The 24,893-nt window shown below is 32.7% G+C and overlaps 1 protein-coding gene across 6 annotated transcripts in view; it reads right to left on the bottom strand.

Moving 5' to 3' along the window:
• Positions 1-24,893, bottom strand: part of LOC149412152 (uncharacterized) — a 94,434-nt gene that overhangs the window by 3,749 nt on the left and 65,792 nt on the right. For 5 of the 6 annotated variants that reach the window (XM_089646456.1, XM_089646455.1, XM_089646454.1 and 2 more), the window contains 9 exons: positions 17,629-17,810; positions 9,464-9,636; positions 8,977-9,101; positions 8,690-8,855; positions 7,767-7,945; positions 4,351-4,533; positions 2,915-3,068; positions 2,709-2,833; positions 520-746 (listed from right to left, as the gene is read on the bottom strand). In XM_089646456.1, the coding sequence (XP_089502582.1) occupies positions 520-746; positions 2,709-2,833; positions 2,915-3,068; positions 4,351-4,533; positions 7,767-7,945; positions 8,690-8,855; positions 8,977-9,101; positions 9,464-9,636; positions 17,629-17,810 (1,514 nt within the window). The remainder of the gene's footprint in view (positions 1-519; positions 747-2,708; positions 2,834-2,914; positions 3,069-4,350; positions 4,534-7,766; positions 7,946-8,689; positions 8,856-8,976; positions 9,102-9,463; positions 9,637-17,628; positions 17,811-24,893) is intronic. The other variant, XM_089646459.1, reaches the window with a different exon arrangement.

The following is a 24,893-nucleotide window of genomic DNA, read 5'->3' as shown; positions in this document are numbered from 1 at the left end:
TAAAAAGTTTTAAAAATGGCTAACCCTACGTTTTTTATAAACGTATTATAAACATTACCCACACCTTATTAATAAAAAAAATCACGAAATTTCATTAATTTTTTTCAACTTGTTTTCGAATCTTTGGTTTCACACAGGTGTACATTTTATCTCTACTGTAGTTAACTTCTAGATTTGAATATAAAGCATGGTGTTTTCTCTTTCTAATACCGTTTAGATCATATTTCTAACCACGACAGTAGAAAGACACAACAATTTTGGTAAGACCATATGAGCTGTTCCCAAAAGCAAATAAATTAGCACGAGGAGTTAAAAGATTTTTATAAATAAGTATTATTTAAAATTAAAACACTTTAGGTCCTTGAAGAAGAAGACAATACTATCAAATCTAACCGAAATATGAAACAGAACGGTAAAAATTAGGAATCGAACCGAGGATCTCTTGTACAGGAAATTTAGGTCGTTTCCTAATCTTCTCGATTAGGAAACGACCAAACAAAAATTTAATTGTCTTCTAACCTGTAAGTGACAGTATTAGCCCTTGAAGCCTCAGCATGATCGTCTATTCCAAAAGCTTCGCAGGATTTGTGTGGCGTCAGGGGAAGGTTGAGTATCAGTCCTTCGCACTCCAGAAGAGCCTCCTCACTCGAAGAGAAGGACGACCAGAACTCAGAGTGGGACATGTCGTTGGGGGTGGTTTCGTTTAGCCGGACGTGGTGATCTGCAATTCCGTCGGGCTCGAAACCCTGAAAAAGAGAACAAATGATTTTAGAAGTCCTTTTTTAACTCGACTGTTTTGAATTTTATCTGTCTGTAAATTTTTTGTGCGTTCTGTTTCTGTTTTCATCTGATGCATACACTTTATTATTCAAATAAGATTAACTTTGACTATGGTTCAGTGTGTTGACAAATGTTACTAAAAATGTTAAATGAAATACACGATTTATAATTAAGTAGGTACGTACTTACAAATCTTATGATTTAATAGAAAATTTATGGTTATGATTTATTAAATAAGAGAAAATTAGAAATATATATTTTTTGGAAACGGAGTCTACTGTTCATAGAACTACCAGTTATTAGGTATGATTGTCTAACCAACAGTATCAAGGCGCACACTACTTGTATTCTCTGCTACATGGGTTAACCATTCACAAAAAAAAATTTCATAACCACTCTTTCTAATTTCATAACTTTGGGCTTTTGCATTTAGACATTCACCAACAAATGTTTCTGCTTACAAAACATTGCACGTAAATTTGATGATTGTTAACAGAACTATGTACATTTTACATCTACCTTCAACATTAGGTTCCTGCATTTCCCCACCCAACCTATTACACATTTACCTGTCCCTGTAAGACAACGTGGAGTACCTACATACCTACGTCAGTGACCTTGTAACAATTGTATCAGTTCTTTAAGAAGCTGTTAACATCCTAAGTGTTCCCCAATAATATTGATCCTATTACGGAAGCTTTGGCAGCACTGACCACTATTTTATAAGCAATAATTATTAGCCTGAAACACTCATCCACATTGAAAAATCTCCTGATAAAAGATACATGATGCCAACGGGACTTGAACCCGTGTCTTTTCGATTTCCGGTCGACAGCTCTGACCACTGAGCTATGGCGGCTTATCTCTTATCCGCGAAATAATTCAATATATACTAGTGTTTCATTCTACTGCTTGTTACATTTTTTCACCTGAAAACAACCAACTTTATTTTATATGAGAAAGGCATTGTAAGTGCTAACTCTCTCACTAGATGGCGTCGAGACAAATTGTCTACATTTTTCGGTGAAGATACTAGAACTTGTCAAATATTAATTTTTTTTTTTTGATTTCTCCTGATAAAAGATACCGAAAAAAAAGATACGGAAATCGAAAGGACACGAGTTCAAGTCCCGTTGGCGTCATGCATCTTTTATCAGGAGATTTTTCAATGTGGATGAGTGTTTCAGGCTAATAATTATTGCTTATAAAATAATTGTTACCCTTTGTGCTATGCATAAAAAATCTTGTCTTAATCATTAGTTTACCAAAAAAATAATAGCACTGACCACAATTCGCAACAAAACGTTTACTAAAAGACCAGGGGTAAGTCAAATCTGGGAGACAGGAACCATGTATTGGATAAACAAAACCTCTTCCATAGGTCACCCCCAGTGGTTCGCTACGTTTGGGGACTAGGGGTGCTCGGGTTATCGGGTGAGATGTGTTCAGGATGCGCCTGACCACCACTTGCGTTGCGTGCCAGATCGAGAGAGGCTGGTTGAGGAGGCTTTTCGTCCTCTCCAACTGGTCTCTCTTGACCCATCGCCAACTCCTGGACACACTGATCCAGAGATTCTTACCCTTACCTTTCCCCTTACCAGAACTTCATCTCCTTCCTTTCCTTAAAAAATCACATCATTCGCAAAAATTACATACGTCCTGAAAGAATTTATTTTCTTCGGGGCCTCCTGTGTGTGGTTCATTTAAAAAAAAATTGTTCACCAGCTATTCCAATGACTGTGTCAAATATTGTTTACAGTCCACTTTACGAATAGAACCATAATTTTGATTTGCGGACAATATTTGCCCCTACATTATGTGTGGTCCTTCGAGCCGGATTCAAACCAGTGACATATATATTACCATAGAAATCTTAAATTGGGAAAACAGTTATTTATAAATTTTAAATATTTTTTTTCTTGGCGAACCTCTTCAACAGCTGCATTTCCTTTCTCGTCATGTTCATTAAGTTCCTGCCTCAAAGTCTGCTCAATCAGTAACTCTCTTTTCCTTTTCTTAACTGGTTCATCTTTCAGCTTTCTGGCTTTTCGTTCTGTAAAAAATAAATTCAGTTAAAATAACAAAATAATGTGTAAATAAAAAAATAATTCCAATTGTTTTGTATAACACAAACCTTTTCTGATCTTCTTTTGCTCCTCCATGATTTCCTGTATTAGTACTCGAAGAGTTTCTATTTTCTTGTCAGCCACATCTTCTTCGGATAACATTTCGGGTTCTTCATTCAAACTGATATCTTCACTTAAATTTACATGACTGTTTGTTGAATTCTGTCAGTGAAAATAAATAAAAAGAGATTTAAAACCCATATATTATTATATTCTGTGTGGTATTTTGAAATCTGTTTACCACACATTAAATTTAAATGTTTTATTAATTGTTTAATAATGACATGACTGCTATTTATTTAAATGCATTTTATTGTTTAGGTCTTGTGAAAATACTAATAAGTGGAGTATATAGTGGAGAAGAGGAAAAGTATTTTTACTTTGTAAATTAATAGTTTATATATTTGTTAGTTTAATGTAACATTAATAGAAAATCTATTATCACAAATACCTTCTCAATAAATCGGTTTAACCGGAAATAAATCATTTTAGACATCTTAAAAATTGAAAATGAAATAAAATCATATAAATAAACCGTCTTAACTTGGCCTAACCACAGTTTGAAAATGGCATTGAACGCCGAAACAGCTGTCACAATAATAAAAACTAAAAATGTTTCGTTTTTTTTAAAGATAGACAAACATTCTCGGGTTACGAATAACCAGGCAATATTTTAAAATCTCCTACACCTCCACAGTAAGCGGAAAATGTTGCTTGTGTTGTGATGGAGGACTTAGCCAGCCGAGGAATTGAAAGCACTACGCCTGGGTGGGACACAATCGCGTTGTCAACTCAGCCACCAACGGGTCTTCTTAAAAAATACTTGCAGAACTTAATAATAACATTTTTAAATTAGATTTACGTTAATTTTTTTATAAAAATTAAATGGAGTTCAGCGAATTTAACACAAAAACAATTAATAAGTTATTATTATACAAAATTGTGAACTGTGTTATTAATTCACCATATACGTTTGATTGAATCATTTATTCAGTATTACTAACACACTACGAGATGTAGACATTTTCATGAAATCAAACCGGCTGTCTACAAAGAATACGAGTATCTCCAAAATTCCCAAAGGGGTCTATAATTAACTTCATTGGTCTCTTTAACATTGTTACATGTGTTGACGTGTTCCTATTTAGTAAAATATCACTAGCTAGTTTATGATTCAGTGTCAAGTAAATTTAATATTGTTAACTTTGTTAACGTATTCTTATATCGTAAAATATAACTTGCTATTTTATGATTCAGTCTGTCAAGTGCATTTAACATTGTTACCTATGTTGACGTGTTCCTATTTGGTAAAATATCACTTGCTAGTTTATGATTCAGTGTCAAGTACATTTAATATTCTTAACTTTGTTAACGTATTCTCATATCGTAAAATATAACTTGCTAGTTTATGATTCAGTCTGTCAAGTGCATTTAATATTGTTACCTGTGTTGACGTGTTCCTATTTGGTAAAATATCACTTGCTAGTTTATGATTCAGTCTGTCAAGTACATTTTTTCCTCTCTCTCCGAGGCTATTCAGTTTGTTGAAGATGTCCTCAAATACTTCGCTGGACGATTGCTGGACCGCGTTTATTTCCACCACGTCTTCGTCAAACTCTCTTCTCAACTGAAAAAAAATCATTCTGAAAATTTAAAAGTGCTGCATGATTGGGAATATAAATGTTCTTCTAATCTCGCCGGTTTTTAAATAAATATATTTCGATTGTTTCCTTGGGTATTTTTGATACCAAGCAGGAAGACCAGTTGCACAGAGCACGGAACTACGGAACTTGAATTTGGGGAATGTTCCGAGGATGCAAAAAGCGAAGTAAGAGACAGAGAAGGAGAAATATCGGTGGGGAGTACAAAACTTTTTCAAATATTTAGTCCCTAACTTGACTTAACCCATTATAAGCAACATTACGATACTGAATAGAGTTATATTTTAGCGCGATGCTGAAAGAATCTACATTTCTAGATAGAGGCGCAAAACTTCGTACCTAACTCTAGAGTAAATATACAAAGGAATATAGACAAAGGTTTTTTACAGGTAAGGTTACTAAACACAATTGAAGTTATTTCAAGCAAGCTTTTGGTTCTGAATTGTATCTTTTATAATTTTTTTATCAACGTTCACATTCGAGCTAAAATAACCATGGTTAAATTAATTCTCCATGTTTGAAAATTTATAAACCCGCCAAAACGATCGCAATCTGAGCGGTAAGAAGAGGGAGGATGCGTGACGTCATCCGTACCCTGAACGTCCTGTGGTTATTGCATTTTGTATCAAGATTTTTTTCTTTAGTAAGGAGTTCCAATACATTTTTTTAACAATGTTTAACGTTTAACTAAATTAAGGCTATTTTTTAAATGTAAAAAATTCATACGAAAATCAATTTTAAACGTTATAATTTGTTATTCTCGCAAAAACTTCGTAGCGAAAGCAAGAACACTGAATTCTATTCGGTATTATCGATGTACGTGCGTAGTTTACGCCACGATATTACGGCGCACAGTGGGCTGAAAATCGCCTTCCATAGACATAGAGATTTGAATTTTCAAGGGTCTTTTTTGGCTAGAAATGGATTCTGTTGATTCATACGAAAATCAATTTTAAACGTTATAATTTGTTATTCTCGCAAAAACTTCGTAGCGAAAGCAAGAACACTAAATTCTATTCGGTATTATCGATGTACGTGCGTAGTTTACGCCACGATATTACGGCGCACAGTGGGCTGAAAATCGCCTTCCATAGACATAGAGATTTGAATTTTCAAGGGTCTTTTTTGGCTAGAAATGGATTCTGCTGATCATTTTTATGCTAAAAAATTTCGTATGAAGCAATTGCGTGTACAAATGAAGGAGTTTCGTTTATAGTGTCAATTAAATATTGTAAACTAGACAAAGCATACTCATATGTAAAGCATTTAAGAATTAAAATGAATCATCAACATAAAAAAAAGTATTTTCAACTTTGAGGATTTTAAAAAAAATCGCATGTTGCGCCACAATACGAAATATGTCAAAAAAATACAAATAAATAGTAGTATATCTGTGTGTAAGGATATAATGGCTAACCTTATGATTCCAGAGATAGCCTCATTTTTAATGTCAGTTCTATACATTTTTTTCTTAAAAAAATGATAACTCGTTCATTTGTACACGCAATTGCTTCATACGAAATTTTATAGCATAGTAATGATCAGCAAAATCTATTTCTAGCCAAAAAAAATACCCTTGAAAATTCAAGTCTCTATGTCTATGAAAGGCGATTTTCAGCCTACTGTGCGGCGGGTTCTCGCCACCGGGTTATTTTCGGTATGATTTTAGTCGCGGTCGCGCTAGTTGTTTGAGTTGCATTTTAATATGGAATGGCTTCAATTTTACAAAACCTCCTAAATTGTCAGGAAATACTGCGATTTAAGTTTAAAAAATCGATAAAACTAAAAAAAAACACCAAAAATCATCTCAAAAACTCAATCAATCAATCAACATACCTAACCACACAATACAAAACTGTATAGCCTCTCCCTCTTATTATCAAAGTACGGATGTAACAGAAAAGATGTTTAATTATTACGTTGTACAAACTTAACACGGAGTACATTCGACATCAGATTTCGTTCGACAAATCACAGAGCGTTTAACACAGTAAAGCTTTTAAATCATTTTTAAACAAAAATTTATTAATTCTGAGAGTAAAAATACAGACTGGATAAGTGTGTATACGTCCGCTTTTGTATAAGTGATTGCCACCAAAAGTTGATAGAATGCATCGTCACCGAGTTTCAGTTTGATCGGATGTCGGAAAGTGGGTTAGATTTGCATTCTTATAGTGATTTGTTTTTGGGGTGTTATGCCGTGTTGCGCTACCTCCTTCTTTAGCCAACGTTTCGAACAGCATTGCAGTGCCCATCATCAGGGTAGATGTGTAATCTGATTACACATGATGAAGAAGGAGGTAGCGCAACACGGCATAATAACCCAAAAATAAAACACTTTAATACTTTTGGCCGTGAAAATCTCAAATCATACTAGATTTGCATTCACTCATTCTCGAAAAAAAAAATACAAATCTTCAACTTGTTCTTCATTGTTATTATTTAAATTTAAATACGAATCTTTTGCGCGGTTTTATTTCGATTACTGTATAATAATGACTAGCCATTTAATAAATAAAAATTCCAAATTTTAAAATTTAAAATTCATATATCATACGGCCATCGATGTATTATACTAGTCTATGCATACGGCATATATTCTGGTCTAGTAATGTGTAATTTCTATCACCTAAAAAATTCTAAAAATATAGTACTATAGGTTTCATTTGTCTTCTACTGATTTATAAATGTGGAAATTCTAACTATACAATTGTAAATGTTCTCCAAAATGCCCTGGAAAGAATCTCAGACTTCTGATGTCTCGAAAGAAACCATTCATCTGTTGTGAATGCAATTACTAATATTAATCAAATTGACCCTGGTAATAAATTACATCTTTGCGATTCTTTCAAGGATAAAGAAACCATCCTGTCACTTCGAGTGCAATCAACAATGTTCTCAAAATTTGTTTTGACAGCATCGCCATTCCATTGTAAGAATATTATGTACTAAATACACAATTTGGCTGTCCTGAAACGGGAATCCTTCCCAGTTGGACATACAAAGGTTAATTTTGTTTTGTATTGTTTGTAATTTATATATATATAAATATCGATACAACAATATGTTCATTCTTTTAATTGACATCATCATTAATCAATTGAGACTTTACGTTAACTTAAATTGACCATGAACTAATAAGCACTTATTCTAATCAATATAATACCAATCCAATTAAAAATTGAAATCTCTATCTTACTTTATCAACTGAATCATCTGTGGCATTTAGTTGAATTTTGTCCTGAGTTCCAGAAACGTGTGTCTTTTTATCAATTTTCATAACGCTATCAGTTACTTTGACATTTTTCTTCAGTTGTGTAAGTGTGTCAGATTTATTTTGAGCCATTTTTTCTTCAATCGGAGTATTTTCTTCGAGATCTGCAAAAAAATCATCAAACCTTGAATTTCACATATTACTAACTCATATGCGAACAAATAAACATATGCTGATTACATCAAGATCTCTCGTGATTAGGTACAAAAAAAATTATTATTTAAATGATTAGTCAAGTTGAGTTGATTGATTGCCAAATTGGTGCAATACAAACTTGAGCTTAACAACAATATATCTGGTTTTATCAAGTTGTAAAATAATATGTAGACATATTGTAATTAATTTATCAATTAATGACAAAACATAGACAAAATAGTCACACTTTTAAAAATTCCACATCGATTCATATGCCATTTCGAGCGAGTTAGTAAGAAGTTTTAGCACTGGTACCTAGTTAGGTAAGTATTGTGTAAAAAATAATAATAAAGATTCATTCGCTACACCAAACTGTCAAAGTTAAAGAAATCCCTTTTTTCAGGAATTTAAAATTTCGAATTTCAGGAAATTTTCAGGCGACCAGAAATTGCATAAAAAGTAACATTGGCCAAATCCCATCTCAATATCAATAAAATCATGCAATTTTTGCAAACCCTAAATATGTTTTTTTATTTTTTTTTTATAATATTCATAACATTTTATGCTTTTGATTGTCCAACTAGGAAGGTTACCCTTTTTAGGACATTCAATATCTAATAATTTAATATTTGGTATTTAGAAGAAATCATAATAAACATTACCAAACAAACAAACTTTTGGCATAGACAATATACATATACAGTATTTCTAACCTTTAAAAGATAAAAAGGCTCCTTCTTCCTCATTGATGTTGGTATCCCTGTAACGGTGTACCAATTGTGGCACTGGAACAATGTAGCTTGGTCTTCCGTGGGGAACTTTCGCCTTCTTCTTCGTATCCTGCTTGAATCTCAACTGCCCAAGAATTTTCTTTAGAATCTATTGAACCAAACGTAACGTTACAAATACTTTTCTTTTTCATCATCTGTATGCAATATTATGTTTTCTGACTGATTGGTTAATGACATGGTGAATATAAATAGGTGATGGTGATTATTACCTGAGAGTCAGGGGTATCTTTCTCGTCACTGCGGCCCGTGTGAACTTCTTCAGTTCTGTTCAACTGTTCCGCTGGTGGTCGTGGTTCGTGAAATTGAACCCCGACAAGATGACGCGTCATATCCTCTGAAATAAAGTTAAAAATAATTAATAACCCTTTAACAAAAAAAATTCTAATGTTAAAAATTAACCGACTTCTACAAAGTCATTAAAATAGGTGAATTCAAGATAGTTGCCTCAGGATTATACCTTGGAACACCGGGTAAACGGATAACTCTTCGTAATAAATATTACATGAAAACGGAAAAGAAGTGGTTCTGGGATTGAACCTTGGGGCACGCCAAAAAAATGAAAACGCAGGGAAATAAATCTTTTGTGCGTTACTGTTGCAATCATTAATATGGGATTCTTTTTTTTATTATTTTAAAGCACTATCTTCTGTGAGAGTTATTAATGTTATATCTTCAATCAGTTTATTAAGTTCTCACCTGGTCTATTCGTAGGATTTTCTGGAAATAGCCTCTGTATTGTTGCGTTGTCCAGTTTCCCCCCGTTGGCTCTCAAAATCTCATCGAGTTCTTCTGAGGAGTCGTCGCCGATGTAGGCACACTCCTGCAGGTGCTTGTGGCCTCTAATCATAATTAGAGAAGCCCCTGGCCATCTGAAATGAAGACAATCCTTAGTCGGAATTTGAATAGAGGTTTGCTTAGCTAAGGACGGGTTGTTTCGGAGAATTTGAACAATCCATCAAATTTCAACGTTCATTTCCGGGTTCTGTGAAAGTTCTATTCAAGTTGTGTTATTATATCATTATAGGCTAGTTGCTTGACAGAACTGAAATAAAAACAGAACTTGAAAAAATCTTTCACAGAGCTTGAAAATGAACGTTGAAATTTGATGAATTCTTCAAATTCTCCGAAACAACCCGTCCTTAATCTTTTAATATAATACTGTCTGCAGTCACCAATGTTATCGTTTATATTAAATACTTTAGGGAAACGGATGCGCAGCTTTTTCATACAAATTTTAAATTCAAATTTAAATTTTGTATGAAAAAGCTGCGCATATATATATATGGTTTATATATATATATGGTTTGATCAAATATATTGCAAATATCCAGTACGGATGAACTACTTTATTTATTTATGTTTTAAATTATAAAATGCAGGCCATTAAAGAATTCAATGTTTCATCATTTTAGAGGCAACTTTGGCAATTATTTCCTAGTTAGTGATAATTATTTGAAAAATATTTTTTTTCTATATTTAATATAGTTGTACTCCGCCACGCATTGCTGTGGTTCAGTCTGTCTGTGCAGATAAATAACAATAACAAGTGTTGCTTTCACGTTCAATAGATGACATAATTTATTGAGATATTAAAAAAGATTTACAAATGCATATTCATGGGCGTTTATTTTAAAATACTGATTACCGATTTACATTGGAATAAAAAAAAAATCTTTTATAAATTTAAATTTCTACCCATATGATGTATACGTTTACGATGCATTATTTTTTTTCATTATATTAATACAGTAAATAAGGTAAGATTATTTTTTTATAATTTACAGTTAAATCACAAAAAAAATCCAACGTTACCTCTAGATGAAACAAAATTGAATTCTTTAATGGTCACTATATCACAACTTAAAAGACATATAAATAAATTAGCACATACCGGTACTGGATTTTTGCTGTAACTTTGGATTAAAAAAAATATTATTCATTTTCGTTGGGTATTTTGACATCAAAATCCAAATTTAAGTTTTGTATGAAAAAGGCCGCGCAGCCGTTCCTCTTAAGCGTAAAATAAAATATTTGGAAAACGAATTATTCTAAAACAATTTTAGTTTTCATATTTATTTTAAGGTTGAATGGTTCCTTATTTTTTTATGTGAACACCGAACCCAATTCCCCAAGTCTGGAGCCAGTGAGACTATGGCATCCCATATTGTAGTGTGTTGTGAGGCTAGGAGGGTAGTGGACGTGGGGAAGTAGATGGGAGAGAGGAAGGTGGAGGAGTTCCTGGCTAGTCAGGTCTGGTCAATAAACACGGCCAAAGCCATTTCAAGCAGCGTTTTAATTCTGAATGGTGTTCTTACAATATACACTATATTAAGATAAAATAATAATAAATAAATAAATAAGGCTATACTGAGAATATCTTCCACTCTGGAACGTGCCGTATAAATTATTTATATTATTTTAAATCAATAAATTGTGAAATAACACAAATTAATCAAATAAAATTTTCTTGCGCACGCCAGAATTTAAACCCGTGACCGTAATTTTTAATTCAGAAATGAAAATATTGTGTCCTTTTTGGCCACAGAAAATGCATTCTCTAGAAAATACACAAAATAAACATTCCATCCTTCTGTTTGTCACTATTACAGTTTACGGAGAGAACGCCTTCTGAATTGTAACATTTGCACCAGATAACCATATTTTTAGCTCTTTATCTAAAAATCTTCTTGAAATTTGGCGTGATGACTTCTTCACTTCCAAACCATTGCATTTATTCAATTCAGATTCGAAAAATTGCCCAAACGTAAAAAAATTAAGAGAATGTATTAAAATAATGTAAATTGAAATAATATTCAATGGCAATGCGCAAATATAGAAAAATCACAAAGCATAAAATATATCGGGGTAGTAATTGATGAAAATCTTCGACGGGACCTACATATCAAAGGTATCACGGAAAAACTTATATATTTATTTAAAAATCTACGTAAAATGGTAAATAAAAAGGACATGAAAAAAAATTACGCTATTATATCATTCTCGTATTGAATGTGGAATTATAGGATGGGGGTCTGCTGTATCTAAGTATTTCGATGTACCAAATGTACAACAAATATATGCTAAAAGGGTACTATTCAAAAATACTCAATCCTCTACAATACTGCGTATTTATCACAAGAGGTCAAATCATAATAAGATGAAAAATATTCCAGGTCATAAAACCACGCTCAGACAAAGAAATTACATTTATTTTCCGACGAAACTCCACAACATCCTCCCCCTGATATAAAGCGAATAGAAATTTTGAATTATTACAAATCAAGAATATAAATCTGGCTAAAAGAGATTAATGAAAAAAACATCAAAATACATAGAAAACTAATAAAACAGAAATTAATAACTTTAGTCCGCCTCGGCACATGTCACCCTAGTGAGGAGGTCAATATTCTCTATCATATTTTATATATACAATGTTTAAATAATCGTTATAATTAAAAAAAAATATGTATATATATATATATATATATATATATATATATTTTACTTTCAAATATGAATGTATGACGTGTTTTGTTGAATAACAAAACAGCTAGGTAATAAATCATTAATTTAGAAATTTGACAAATACTCAAAGATTTTAAATTAATTTATTTAACTGTCAATCAATCAATTCATAAAACTTTCGACTTAACAAGATGACACAAATCCTGTTATTTGTAGATTAAATAGAAACATTGGGGGCAATAAATTCATAATAATTTAAAGTTTTATCTTAAAGCGACGTTTGCTTAATCTTTTTAAGAGATAAGAAATAATCCTTTATTTATGTAATTTCTTGCTAGCAGTCCAAAACGGAGTGCTGGTACCTAACCTGATATACGGCAGTGAGGTATGGAACTGACAGAGGAAGGATTAAAGTAGAGTAAATGCTGTAGAAATGAAATCCCTTGGGTTTATGTGTGGTAAAACCATGTGTGAGAAATGAAATGATCCACCAAGAATGCTATTCTTACATTAGTTACACGTTTTTACCTGTCACAGGTGACATCTACATAGTGTCAACGTTATGTCGAAATTTCAAAGCAATCGTTGAAGAACTTTCGGAGATTTAAGATTTTGAACAAACGAACATTTTTATTTATTTAGATATATTAGTTAAATACCGAATAGAAATCATCGAAATGTGCTACTGGAGAAAAATGCCCAGGATGCCGTCTATCACAAGCCAAAAGGTGTACATTCTTAGTGTGCATTATATCTTTCACTATTTTGATTCATCTTTATAACAAATTGGTGTACATTATGAATACCACAAGATATGCTTTAGATAAATTGAAGGTTTTCCTATCGCTTTGCTTAATTAGAATACAAATAAATATATGAATTACTCAATAAAAAATATAAATGAAACAACTTAAAAATTTTTTTTTTCAATAGAACGTAAGTAAGAACGCATAAAGGAAACAACTTTTTTTAAAATACAGTATTATAGCTATGATTATCTGTGACAGTTTTACTTGATTAACTTTTTTGCTTTCTTATAAAATTATTTACAAAATAAATTAAAACCAGTTTTGTGCTTGAAATAGAACGTTTCTAGACTCCGTTTGTCAAGCGATTTTAATGCCTATTACCTACGATATAACGTATACTAAAAAAATACATATTTTTAGCTTGTAGCTTCCTCTTAAAAATTGCTTGGCAAATGGATTCTAAAAACGCACGATTTCAAAGGCAAAAAGGGTTTTTATTTATTTTGTGCAAAAATTTATGAGAAAGAAAGAAATTTAATTAAAGGAGACTCTCACAGATGGTTTTAGCCATGTTATAGAATTAATATTTGTTTATCCTTAAGGCGAATCTTAATGCTAAATCACTATTTTGATTAATCCTTATAACGAATTGGTGTACATTATGAACACCAAAAAATAGCCTTTAGATAAATTGAAGTTTTTCCTATCGTTTTACTTGAGTAGAATACAAGTAAAAAATAAATTACTATAAATTAATAAATATAAATGAAACAACTTTAAAATACAGTTTTATAGCTAAGATTATTTGTGACAGTTTCACTTGATTAACTTTTTTGCTTTCTTATAAAATTATTTACAAAATAAATAAAAACCAGTTTTGTGCTTGAAATCGAACGTTTCTAGACTTCATTTGTTAAGTAATTTTAATGCCTATTACCTACAATATAAGGTACACCAAGAATATACACATTTTTGGCTTGTAGCTTCCTCTTCACTAGTTATCTATTTAGTATTTACATAGAAAAAATAACAATGTTTTCACGACAGTGTTTTCGTTAATACTTCTTTCATCTGTTTTATTTTAGGTGAATACCGCACAAGAGTCCCAACTGCTCTCAACCGTCTTGAACCAGTGGGACTACGTCGTCCCCAATAGATTATTGGGAAGATGGAGATGAGGATCGGAAATTACCCGGCTAATCAGATCTAGTTACAAACATAGCTAAAGCCTTTTCAAGTAATGTTTCGTATCTGAATTCACCAGGGCGCTACTGAAAGTATCTGCCACTCTTCTTGACTATAATAGGTCATTTTAAATCAATTCTAAGGATAGTCGAAATTCTGCTGACCATGTCTAGTTTTTGGCGACTTTTGTCCAGATGGTTTTTCTGAAACCGGTTAGTCGTTAAAAAATGTTATCAAGACCTACCCAGATCACATATTATAATAATGAAGGTAATCTCAACGCAAGTGAAGCGAGATGAAAGAAAGTAGAATGATTGCTGTAAAAATGAGATCCCTGAGGCGTATGTACGTAAATCATGTGTGAGAAATTAAATGATCCGCCAAGAATGCAAGGCTTACATAAGCGTAATAAGGAGTGTAAGGAGAATATATGATGACGCAAGCGTGAATTGTAGAAGAATTCGGGGACGTCCGAGGAAGATGTGGCACGATCAAGCGAATCAGAACAATAAAAGAGTATGTATGGGACGATGTATGAATGTGAATGAGGCAAAGAGTGTGTGCTAATACCGAGTCGTTTGGCGGTCCGTCCTCTCTGATGGTGAGTTTACTATAATTTAAATTCAATTCTGTTTATTCATTTCAAAAACATTGTTGATTTCAATGCGTTTTTAAAATATTTTTGTAATAAGAATCCTTAGATTAATATTAACAGTGTGTATATCAATTATACCAGTGATAATAGAGCTTGCCTTTAAAGGAAACTTCATTGATGCTAAAAATGTCGATATCCGAATTGATTCTGTTCAACAGCAAGATTGCTCTCCCCACAGGCATGACCATTGGCAAGTTAGTTCTGCAGGCTGGGAGATAGAATAGTTTATGTTGTCGGTGACGTAGATAACCATCGGGAAAATAGAAATGAATGCTCTCCATGATGACAGAGTTTTCAAACCATCCACGAATCAGTCTAAAGAAATGTGTAGCAATGCGCACATCTCTCCTGACCCGTAGATAGTTCATTCCGAGCATACCCAAAAGAAAGTCAGTGGGATAGAGCCACGGGTAGAAGCCATACTCCCTCATGTAGAGAAATTTCAAGAATTTCTTCTGAACTCTCTCCAACATGAGAGAATACTTTACCTGGTGTGGACTCCAAATCACCGACCCACTTTCAAGTTTACTCCTTACTAAGGAACTAAATAAAACTATAATATCATATAATTACGTCACTTTTGTGGTTTATGAGTCAGATAATTACAGCAAATATCTTATAATATATAAATATGTATCATTCTGACAGACTATTATTGTGTTCTAGATTGAGATAATGATAAACACGTGTTTTAAGTGTAAGCGTGCAAACAAGTAGTTAGATACTTGATTATGTCAAAAGCCTTCCTGAAGAAAACTTCAGGTGAACAAGAGTAACTGTGTGTATTATAAGGCTGATATTTTTTTATAATATCAAAGAAGATATGTGTTAACTGCTCAGTCCTCTAGCATATTCTGTCAGAAGGTCAAGGAAATAGAATAATAAATAATTAAGGTAGTAACTATCTTTGAAAGGTAATTAAATAGGCTTTCAAATTTGATTTAAATATATTTTTTTAAATATCTTAACTTTGAAGGAAACATGCTTTCTTTTTTAAATGGCTTACTTCATGGTCGGAACCTTTGGTTTCATAGACAAAGGCTTACATTTTAATTCTTCCGTTATTAACTTCTAGATTTGAATATAAAGTTTTTTCTTTCTAGCACCGCTTAGATCATATTTCTCACTCTAACAGAGTGGCACAACGATTTCTGTGAGACCATATGAACTGTTCCCAAAAGTGAACAAATTATCCTTGAGGAGCATGTATGGGTTATACATAGGTATTTTACACTAGGCTTTTTTCATAACGATCCTAACGTGGAAACTGTTTCGGGACCAAGTGGACAATATCGTTTTACGTAATCATTAGTTGATCCCGACGTTACTCGGCTTTTCTCTACTTTCAATAAATATAATATCCATGTATTATATATATATAAACCTTCCGGAAGAAATTCTCTAAATGATAATAATATAATATAAGTGAAAATCCTATCAAACTCCGTTGCATAGTTAATAAGAACTAATCGCAAAAAACAGACAGACGCGGATGTATTGTCACGTTTACGAATCCACTAATTATCAGGAAACGGGATGTTCCCGCACGTTCCAGACTATTCCCGAACATTCCACACAAGCTCGTGGGATTGCACCACCCTCAAACAACCAACAAGAAAAAAAACCCAGATTGTTCCGGGATGTTTTGGAATGTTGTGGAAAGCTCTCGAATATTCTCGAATGTTCTGGACTGTTCTAGAATTTCTAGAGGGTGAAACTTCCAGCCCTTATATCTTAAAAAGCACGTCCTTTAGGTAAAAACGGGAACCTTCTTAATGGATGGGGGATAGAGGGCTACCACACCATATAACTCGCTTGATCGTATCGGGACTGGTTTCTGAATTTTAGCGCCACGAACAAGGTACACTTTCTTCTATAATATGTATTGATTACTGGCATTAAAAAAAAATAATAATATTTCGGGAAGGTGCTAAATAGCTTAAAAAAATAACAACACCTTGAAAATAACCTTAGATCACATAAAAACATGTCATTATTTGCCTTTACCGTTATTTTGTAGATTCTATTGAAATAACCAAAACAACAAAGGAAAAAAATACGTCTAGACGCTTTCATAGATAAGAATGCAAAAATAACTGCACACATTTTATAAACGTATTCAAAATGCACGAAAAACATGCGTGACATTATTTATCGCTTTTGCGTTTATTTTGCGGAATTCATCATTAAATTGAAGGTTTAGCGTTAACTATTTTTACTATCTAACATTGCTAATAAACATACCTTTCTTATATGTCTTTTCTGCGCCCTTGAGGTGTTTTTTCTGAATACGGCGCCATATAAATTATATTGCAGAAAAGCGATTTTTGCTAAGTAATTTTGGTCTGGTGATCTTCATGTCTTACACTTTTATTACGTTTGTTATGGCTAAAAATTTACATTTTCGAACTGTTCTCATTAGATTCCGCGCCGGAAGTGGACAGCTCCAATTGCGCCTGCACAGGGCATGCCGTGCTTCCGAGACAACTTAATACATATAAAATAATAAGGAAAGTAAAAAAGATCTGTGTGGTTTGTATGCAAGTTATTTGCGATGAATATTCAGTATCAAAGACAACATGAAGGGTAACAAGGATTTTTTTCGTAGTTCTGCAGGTCCTGTACACCTGAAGAGTACACCCAGCTTCTGTGAGGCTAACTTCGATGGTTCCTGAGCTGATCACTACACCAAGCATATCAGGCATGATTGGGTCTTTGAAATATTAAATTCTTCCGCTGGACAAGTTTTAATTTATTTGTGGTATTTGCTAGTTAGTTGAGATGTTGTTAGAAAGTTGAAGTATTACCTGACGCAAGTGGAGACCGTGACAGAAGACCCCTGCAGCAGGTAGAAGCCCCAGTATTCCTTCATATCGTCCTCCAGGCTCAGCTCGCGGGTCATGGACACCGGCACCAGTTCCGTGGCCAGTTCAGGCTGTGAAGCCATCAGGAATGCGTTAAAGGTGGCGTTGGAGTGAAGGAGTTGTCTCTGAAACAAAAAAACCATTGTTTTTTTATATTATTTTGACAGAAATTACTGTGATTGATGTTGGTTGTTGCCCCCATGACTACACATTGACAATGTGCGTTTAAGTGCGATATTGCTTTTTGACGTCTGCGAAAGTAGTGTTTAAAATGTGCGAATGCTGTGAATTACTTTCCATAGCTCTGGAAAACCGCGATTTAAGTAAAACAAATCTTTTTTCGCGATTTCGAAAGGGTTTGCTAAATAGAGCAATTTAACGAACGATTGTAAATCACACAGCAAAAGGATCATTCTGATGCTTCTACAGCGCTTGTGGAAACAGGACAATTCAACATACCTTTAAAAAGTCGTGAAAATTGATGAAACCAAAAACTAATTTAATAAGTTACGTAGGTTAGGTTTATAGGTTAGTTTATGTGATCGCTTTTAAAGACTTTATATCACATTTTTAAAGGTGTATTTATTTTTCGAAGAACATTTCTTGTGAAAGCTTATCACTTTGTGATGTCATTATTTATTATGTTAAAACACAAATAAATTTGTTTACATCACTTTAATATTTATAACCTTTACAGGAATATACTTGCTCCTGATGAGGTGAACTTTGTTCATGAAACATGTAGAGGTTATATATATTAAAGTGACGTAAACAAAGTTATTTGTGTTTTATTATGATAAGGTGTATTGAATTGGTAGTGTGTTGAGTAATCATGGAACCATCTAGAAAATATTAACAGGAAAGGCTTTTAATATGTAATGACTCTGAAGGTTTTGCCATTGTGTTTGCATACAATGAAATGAATACCTACCAAGCTAACCGAGTGCCTACGTCAATAAGTAACGTGCAACTTAAAAGAGAATAACAAAGTATCCGGGGAATTTAGACTATCAATTAATAAGGTGATAATTTTTAATATAACGACTAATCCCACAATAATCCTTCTGTCACTTAAACAACTAATTAATCTTTTGCTGTCAGTGAAAAAAATAATTAATCATCTATAGATCTATAGCGATAAACAAAGTAAAAATGTAAGTACCTTTGATGTGTGTTGTTGACCTTAGATCATTATTTATGTATTAATTTATTTCTTTACGCCATTTTGAAATTTTCATAAAACGTTACAGAGTGCAATCAAATTAACATAATATTAAAATCTATATTGGCAGTTACAATAGAATATATTTAAAAGGATAGGCACAAAATGAATCAACGTAATACAAGTACAACAAATACACAAATATACACAAGTACAACAAATACAAAGAAGAAAGAAAAAAGGTATAGATACCTACCTAGAGTAAATAGCAAAAATTAACATTAAAAGAAAATAAAAGGTATAATATATGGTAAATATTTAAGTACAAAGTCACATTACGGATTATATATAATAATGTTATCAAAACAAAATGTATAAAAATCTGATTACAATTTTGGTATGGAATAAATGAAAATATTAACAGAACTGAATTTATTTCCAAGCCTATTTAGCCTTTGTAATGAGAAATGAATAAAATTGTTGGTTTTAAAAGCGTAAACAAAGAACAACCCAGGAAGATACATTGTTTCGATATATAAATACTATATTATATTCGTAATATTTGTGAACTATTTGAAATTATGATAGACGGATTGTTTTTCAACCGAAAAGATCAAAGATCGGTCACATTTGTAAGCGTTCAGACTGGTTCGTACTAGATCGTACAGTCTATAACTCGAAGATGTATATTTTTTATTTATTGTTGAAGAAAAATCTTTTGTAACATAATTTCATTCAATTTTAGTACGGCATTAAAACAATATTTAGGTACAGATAAATCATTTTAACGTTTTCCTCTATCGTTTTAGGGTCATATATGACAGAGCGTCCATCTCTAAATACGGGATTTTCCAATAAGAGGTGTTATTTTGAATAGCCCGCTATTTTGGTAGATGTTACTTTTGACGCTGTCATATTTTGACATTTAACAAGAAGAAACTACGCCATTAATACAAATGGAACGATACACGCTTCAACAACTCATTGAAATTATTAAAATTCACTTGAGTGAATCAAATGCAAATCATCTTGAATGATGAGGCCCATTTCCACCTCGATGGCTTCGTCAACAAGCAAAATTGTCGCATCTGGGGCTCGGAAAACCCAGGAGTTATTGTTGAAAAGCCTCTTTATCTTCAACGTGTGACTGTTTTGTGTAGTTTATGGTCCGACGGAGTCATTGAACCTTACTTTTTCGAAAATGAGGCTGGAGCAACAGTTACGGTGAATGGATTGCGCTATCGAGAGATGATTAATGATTTTTTATGGCCAAAATTGGATGGTATCGATCTAACAACATACTTTCAACAAGACAGCGCTACGTGCCACACAAGCAACGAAACTATTGATCTTTTACGATTGAATATCAAAATAACACCTCTTATTTGAAAACCCTATAGTATTAAATACAGAAGCTATCCACGTGTGCACTTATTACTTAAGCTTATGCTTAAACTAAGCAACTGATTTTGATAGTGTTTTCACTATCATTTAAAGAATTTCTTCCGAAAGGTTTATATATATAAAACATGCATATTATATTTATAGAAAGTAGTAAAAAGTCTAGCAACGCCGGGTACACGTCAGTTAGCATTTTATAAAATATTTAAATCTTTTTTTCTATCATTCGGAAATACGTTTTTTTAACGTTAGAAAGATAAATAATAATTCTTTCTAGTCTGCCTCAAGTATGTATACTACAACCATAGACATATGAATATTAGTAGACCTGCCCTAAGTGATTAAAAGCGTATTATCCCCACTCCCCATACCGGTTCCATTGGAGCCGGCTGGGCTCGCGTATGGCCTCAAGTGAAACTTGAAAACGTGACGTCATCATTCTTGTGCGAACTATGGTCGAGGCATCATCGGTTCATTTTACGAAATAACACGGCAAAATGTTGACTTGTACTATGAAAACTTGTAAAAATATATGTGAAAAAGAGAATAAACCCAATTGTCGTATTACATTCCATATATAAGCATTATATTACTTTATTTTAAGCATATTCACATCGTATAATATGAATCAGTTGTTACTATCACATCGAGAAACGTCTGGACGCGAAACACAAAGCTGGTTGGTTGCTGGGAAGTAAATTATGAACATTTATAAAAGTGTCTTAACTAAATACTTAAAAGAAATATTCGACTCTGAAAATAAAACCGAATTTTTTTGCCGAATTTGGACTTCGAAAATTTGTTCATAACGTGGCGAGTAATTTGCGCTCCCATGTAAAAATGTCTATTCATTCAAAAGCAGATTTTACTTTTAAGAAGTAAATGGTGATATTATAATGCGAGATGCCTATTTACTGTCAGATTGATTTATTGACGAATCACAGTCAGCTTCACTCCCTTCGTTCTTCAACAGTTGATTTTACCCCTCGCCATTATCTTCTCGTCTATTAATTCCTATGTCTGTGGGAAATACGTATTTTTCTAACGTTGGAAAGATAAATAAAAATTCTTTCCAGTCTGCCTCAAGTATGTATACAGAATGTCATTAAAAAAATCCTAAACATAACCACAACGAATAATTCATATTTCGCGCCGCTAACGTAACAATCGGTTTAACTTTAAAAATTATTTTTTTAATTATATGAACGAGATAAAAATGAAGTAACAGTTTTCTTAAAAATTCCCCAAACAAAATGAATGTGCTTTCGAAATATCAAGATATCTCAATTTTTCTACGGTTGGAGTAAAAAATTAAATAAAAATGTGGTTAGCGTTATTGACAACATTTTTCACGTTTGATATTATATTTGTATTATTTGGAAATAATAATATTTATTTTAAATGCATGAACCGGAAAGATAAATTTATTTAATTTGTAAAACAGTATTTTTTTACGGATAATTTAAAAATAGCGCATTTGAAATACACAGAAAACATTGCAAATGAACAAAAGTGTTGGAAGTATTGAAGGGTTAAAAAAACTATTGCTTGTGTAACGGTAAACTGGATAGATAAAAAAATATTTTATTGTAACAATTATTTTTGTTTTTGTTGGGTTTCTGAAGAATGAATCAAAAAACATTAGTTCTAAAAACTTTATCGAAGTTTTCGTTACTATCGGTATACACAGATATACTCAAACTGTGTTCACTTTAAAATGATTTGTCAGAAACAACTAGGTACGGAATATTAATTTTGCGTACTTTTGTGAAAAATATAACATTATTTTCTAAGATTATTTGGAAGTGAAATTGATGTATCAACACTGTGAAAACGGAAATCACTCAGATCATAGATCACAGGAAGACCCGAACTTTTAAAAGTGTCCTAAGTTAATTGAAAACTAATTTAGGACAACTACATTAATACATTTATGTAGATAAGTAATACAAAACCTAGAAATCATTTTGGAAATAATATCGAAAATCGAACTTTGATTTTTGTGATACTCAGCGTAGAAAGTGCTGCAATTTCGTTAAATATCACTTAGTAGTTACAATTTGAGATAGTACGATGAAAGCAAACGCTTCTTATTTGTATTTGATAATAAAACAATGATTATTACATTGTATGAACCACAAATTAATAATGATGATATCTTAGAGCCGAGCAATGTCACTTTCGGATTAGTTCTTGTTTGAAGGAGCTTGTTATAATGACATGACTTATCTTAACAGAATAAAAATTGCACCTATTATTTTTTGATACTTGGTTAAGGCGATGCACTACGTCGTGTAATATTTTAAATTGAGCCTCTACCAATACCAGCCCTTACGTAGATGGCGATAAGGTTTAAATTCCCGCTTAACACCATCCGCCTGTTTTGATTTATGCAAGAAAAAAACATGGCCAAAAAGTTCCTTTTATTTTATTTTGTGGATGTTCAGGCATAAATATTAAAAAAAATTTCGATCATTTTATATATAACTTAATTTTCCACATTATAAAATAAAATCATAACCGAAAATGGATTCGTAAGTAGGAGATTTTGAACTTTAAAGCAGTTTTCATAGGCATTATACATTATTTTTTTCTGGGCTTATAAAAAGACTTATCTAAAAAATACTCGATTTTATCAAAGGCCAAAATGTATTCTACTCGCACTATTTCATTCAAGCATCTGAAACATTTCTAGGCGACCAAATTTTCAAACCAAAAACAAATGATTTTGCATTTCTACGTATGGCATCGCCTTAATTTTAAAGTCAACATTATTTGATATGCCCTGTGGCCTGTGAGTAGGCTACACATGTAGAAAGAACATAATAATAAAGATTCTGTGGGTGGGCTAGACATCTAGAAAGAACTTCATAACAGGATATGTTAACTGTTTTTTTTTTTATTTTATAAAAAAATTATGAACAAAAAATTGCGGTAGTTAAGGTATTTTTTTTACATGAACGAATACATTTTTTTAAACGATTTAAAATGTGCCATTTTCGTTTTGCCACCAAAAAGACATGTTCGTTTTTATTCAAGAATTCGGCGGCGACAGGTGAAAATAACTGTTGGTGACTGCCGTCTTATCGGACATTTGAGGTTTCTATGTCATATGACGTTGTACCCAGTTAGAACCGTTTCGGAATGTGTGGTTTTATATAGTTTTTAAAATCAACAATTATGAATGAAAATATTAAAATAACATATTTTTAATGCGATGATCATAATCAGAAAAATATACTTTAAACCTTGCACGAATTTTTACCGGAATTCAAAGTTTGTGAAATAGATTTCAATGGATTCTACCCAAAAGCAGAAAGGGGAAGAGTTGTATGGAATGTGTGGAAAATAATTTTAACAAGGGGTCTATCACAGTGAAATCAATAACTTTACAATGTCGGATCGTTAGGCGTAACTACCTACGATTTTATACTGATCCATAAAGCCCCATGTCAATACGAGAGTCGGTAGACAGAAGCTCCTGCTTTTAGCGAGGCCTGCAAGGTGTCAGATAAGCTTTCAATAAGCACAACTTTTTGGATAATGTCGTTCGTTATGCATAATACCTGGCAAATCAATTAATGGAGGTGAACCAACTAAGTTTTAGAGTTAAAAGAAATCGTATACGCGATCCATGGATGATCAATTAATTCCGTTCTAACTTGGAGGAAAAAACGCTATTGGTCACAAACTATTTAACTCCCTTTTTAGTGTCAAAAAGTACACGAGGAATTCCAATGCATATTAATGTTATTATTTCAATTCGACATTGTCAATTTATTAGTATTTTTAACTTTAAAGTAGTCGTCTGACGTTAATTCACACACACGTGCGCCATCATTGCCAGCGTACGTCGATTTGCTTTACCAATATTAGTCTTCGTATCAATAGCGCGCCTTGTCTCGGTAAATCGGTGTAAAATCGTCGGTAGTTCCGTCCTATCTATCGGATATTCTAAAGATGTTGATATACAGGGTGTATCGGCAAGTACCCGACAAACTTTAACCAGCTATTCCTCAGCACATTTGGAGTAAAAAATGTTATGGGCGCTTTGCTGTCCGGTTCCATTAAAAACAAAAAATAAATTAAAAATCCACACTCCGTCACTGTCATATGCATTGTTTCTCGCGTTCAACAGCTGTTATTAGCAATTGAGTCAAAAAGTGTCCCCGCTCTTTCACACACACTAAATAATAATAGTTAAAAATGAGACGAATAGTTCTGTGCCATTTCGTTGTGATTGTAAAAGCGCGCCAACGTAGGTACGTACGTACATTATTCAACGAAACTTGAACAAAATATTGCCAGATGGGTTTTCAAACTTTGACAAAGGATAAAACATTGGTGACATGTGGTGAAAATATGAATAGTAAATTTTTTATTAAAAATAAATGTTACCGGACAGCAAAGTGCCCTTTGTGTAAGTGTACATTTTTTACTTCAAATCTGCTAAGGAATAGCTGGTTAAAGTTTGTCGGGTACGTGCCGATACACCCTGTATACTGGCAAAGCTGGAGTTACGTAAAAACATTAATAAATTGCAAATGCTGAATTGAAATACTAAAATAAATACGCATTGGCATTCCGAATTTCCGGCATTAAAAAGGAAGTTAATTAGTTAGTGGGATCTTTATTCACAATTTGT

This window comes from Hesperophylax consimilis, chromosome 24, assembly GCF_061612785.1.
Source record: "Hesperophylax consimilis isolate HC1 chromosome 24, BYU_Hcon_1.0, whole genome shotgun sequence".
NCBI lineage: Eukaryota > Metazoa > Arthropoda > Insecta > Trichoptera > Limnephilidae > Hesperophylax > Hesperophylax consimilis.
The sequence above is the reverse complement of the archived record's forward strand: the minus strand, read 5'-3'. Positions and strand labels throughout refer to the sequence as shown.